The 3058-nt window shown below is 47.1% G+C and overlaps 1 protein-coding gene across 1 annotated transcript in view; it reads right to left on the bottom strand.

Annotated features, from left to right (window-relative positions):
* CAPN14 (calpain 14) overlaps window positions 1-715 on the bottom strand; it is a 25709-nt gene extending 24994 nt beyond the window's left edge. The window contains exon 1 of the mRNA XM_077774222.1: window positions 491-715. Coding sequence (XP_077630348.1) covers window positions 491-715 — 225 coding nt within the window. The remainder of the gene's footprint in view (window positions 1-490) is intronic.
* Window positions 716-3058: the final 2343 nt, after the last annotated feature.

The following is a 3058-nucleotide window of genomic DNA, read 5'->3' as shown; positions in this document are numbered from 1 at the left end:
GGGGCTAGACTTCCTTTGAACACATTAAGTTGCCTTTTAAAGGAACTGCCAAAGCCCTTTATAAAGTGAAGAACATTGTTGTAACGTGATGAATAGCTTCTTAATGTACATGTTCCATGGGCCCGATTTTAGGGTTAGGAGTGAAGATATGTGAAAATGTGTCTCTCTGGCAGATGGCCTCAGCAGAGACTCAGGGGTCCCTACCATCTCAGATGAGGCCAAACTGTACTTTGGCCACAGCTGCCCAGTGTATTTCTGGGTAGGGGCTGAGGGAGAGCCACAGCTCAGACCCCTCTCAGCATCACCCCTGTTTTTCTCCATCTGGAAAATAGGAATATGAGCACTCCCCCATTCCCCTGACGTGGAGATCAATGACAGTAAGACACCTCATCTGGAACACCCAACATTCTTTGGCAGCCATTCTTTGGTCCAGGCTGACCTCTTGTGTGTGTGTGTTTGTGTGTGTTGAGGAGATGCTTCCCTCCCTTACCGGAGGCCTCCTCCACTGCAGGCCAGGAGGCAGCTTCCGAAGCAGGGGCCCACTGCCCACGGAGCACAGGCTGGCCGGGAAGCTGTCATCTTCAAAGAGGCAGCCTTCCATCAGGCACCTTTCCCTCAGGGCTTCGTAGTCCTGCTTGGGGAGCTGTGAGGAGCCTCCCAATGAGTTCTTCTGCCCCATCTTCCATCTGCCTGGGAAAGGCAGACACAGAGACATGGCAGAGTGTGGATACGGACCCCTGGGGTCTTCTGGGATGGTCTCTGTTGCTCCTGGAATGGAGAGTTGATGTTCAGTTTACTCGCTGCCTCCTGACACTTGGCCATTCCCCCAGAGAGGAGGAGGATGGAGGGAAGGTCAGATGGGCTGGAGCCCCTGGGCCAGTTCTCATCCTAGAGAGTGAGGGTCCTCGATCACTTGCTCCAGTGCTGGGGTTTGAGTTGGGGGTCCAGGCTCCCCCAACCAAGGCCTGAGGGAAAAGAAGGGTCTTTCCAGCCTCAGGCTGGGTCCTGGGCCTATGACAACACCAGTGTCACTGGAACACTTCTATTTAGCGGACAGGTGAGGAGAAGAGTGACAGGAAGCAGAAGCTCAGTTCATTGGGCTCGAGGGTCCCAGTGCCAGACAAGGAAGGAGTGGTGGCTGTCCCTTCTGTCCTCCTTCTCAGAGCCTGCTTGCTGTCACCCCTAAGCTCACACATGTCCTTCTTCCTGCTCTAACACCCTCCTCTGTCTTACCCATCTCTTGCTTTCCTCATTCTATATTCTCTTCAAAATTAACTCTTTCCTTAAAGACATTTTTGGCAATGTAAAAAAAAAAAAAACCCTCATATACATATCGTGGCAAATACACACAGTTGTCTGTACCTACCCATTCACTCCTTTGCCTTATTAATAAGATCCTAGTTTGGATCACTCAGTTACAAAACTTGATTTCCCAGAACTTCTTATAGGACAAGTTGGCCACCCATACAGTGCTGGCCAATTAGATGAAGGTGGTAGTCTACCAGATGGGGCTTTTGGAAAAGCCGTGACTTTTCCAACTTTCCCAGTTGGCCCCAGTTTTGACTCCCCCGACTTTCCTCTTCCTGGAAAGCAGATGTAACACCTGGAGATGGAGTAGCTGTCTTGGAACCACTAGGAAAAAGCCACGTGCTAGAAGGAGTCTGGATCTTGAGGACTTCCTTGAACAAACATACCAGCCTTGGTGGCTTGCCTCTAGACTTATGACATGAGAAAGATAAGCCATTGGCTTACTTAAGCCATAGTAGTGGCCAGACTCTGCAGTGTCCTCTACATCACCCACTGTTGTCTGTGTCTGTTACAGGCAACCACGGCACTCGCAAGTGACAGTCAATGGCATGTAAAAGTTTACATACCTTTTTGGGAGATCAGTGGATCCTCCTTCTGAAGCTCATCAAGAAGCTTCACATTAAGAGCTCTGCAAGCCAATGGGACCCCACCAACCCCAATATTCTAGCACTTTCTTACATTTCCTACATCTATCTTTGTGCAGTGGTGATTCAGGAAGTCAATGTTTTTATGGCCTCTATTATTTGCATTCCTATCTACTTAGAATCTGAAAATGTCAGGGCTAGAATAGGCCTTTGAAATCATCAAATTTTCCCCAAAATTATTTTAGCCGTAGGGTTCCTTCTTCAAAAGAAATTGTAGAGAAAGTCAATGGTAGAAGCAGGATGTACCACAGTACATCTTTGCAAGGTTTCTCATTCTATGGTTTGAAACCCACCAGTCTTATCTAGCCCCTCTCATTTTTTAAGTATTAAAACTAAAACCCATTCATCCATTGGCTCATCCAAAATTTTATTGAGAATTTGTCATTTGGCGGGCTTGAGCTAAGTAGGCATCATCAGAGACAGTCCCTGCCCATGTGGCTTTTCCAGCCTAGTGGGGATCAAATGATCTTCCCAGGGTTGCATGGGGGAAATTTCATCAGAACCCCATCCAGAACCCAGGGCTCTGACTCCCATAACAGTGCTCAGCCCTCAATGCCAACAGCTCCCATTTGTGCTTGGGACAGATTGTATATGCACTAAAAGCAGTCTGCAAACAAGTCTATGCCAAGTATGAGTACTCCCTCACAGCCGTAGGGTGATCTGAGGGTCCTCACCATTTGTCACCCCCCCATTTGGGGGATCTTACTCATCCCCCAAAGTCCAACTTTATCTCCTCCACGAGGAAGCTTTCCTTGACTACCTGGCCTTCACTAAGTTTCCCTCACCCTGACTGTCTACTGACTCACTGCCTACCACCTAGGACACTCATTCCTCTACTTGGTGCTTCTCAAATTATCACTAGTGATGCATGTATATTCTTTTATTTTCAGCTTGTCACAGAAATTAATGAATATAAATTATTAGAAAAATGAAATTTTAAAAAAGACATACAAAATACTAGCCCTCCTTTAAAAATTCTTTTCAGGTTCAACAGAAATAAAATTATTTGGTCAATTGCTATAAAAGTTCCTGGACACTTACCCTTAGTTTTGTATTTAGCTCATCGGGCACTGCGAGGGACCAGTTCATGAAACGGCCTTGTCCTT

Source organism: Crocuta crocuta, unplaced genomic scaffold (assembly GCF_008692635.1).
Source record: "Crocuta crocuta isolate KB4526 unplaced genomic scaffold, BGI_CrCroc_1.0 scaffold246, whole genome shotgun sequence".
Lineage (NCBI taxonomy): Eukaryota > Metazoa > Chordata > Mammalia > Carnivora > Hyaenidae > Crocuta > Crocuta crocuta.
Note: the sequence above shows the minus strand (reverse complement) of the source record. Positions and strands in the feature narration are given on the sequence as shown.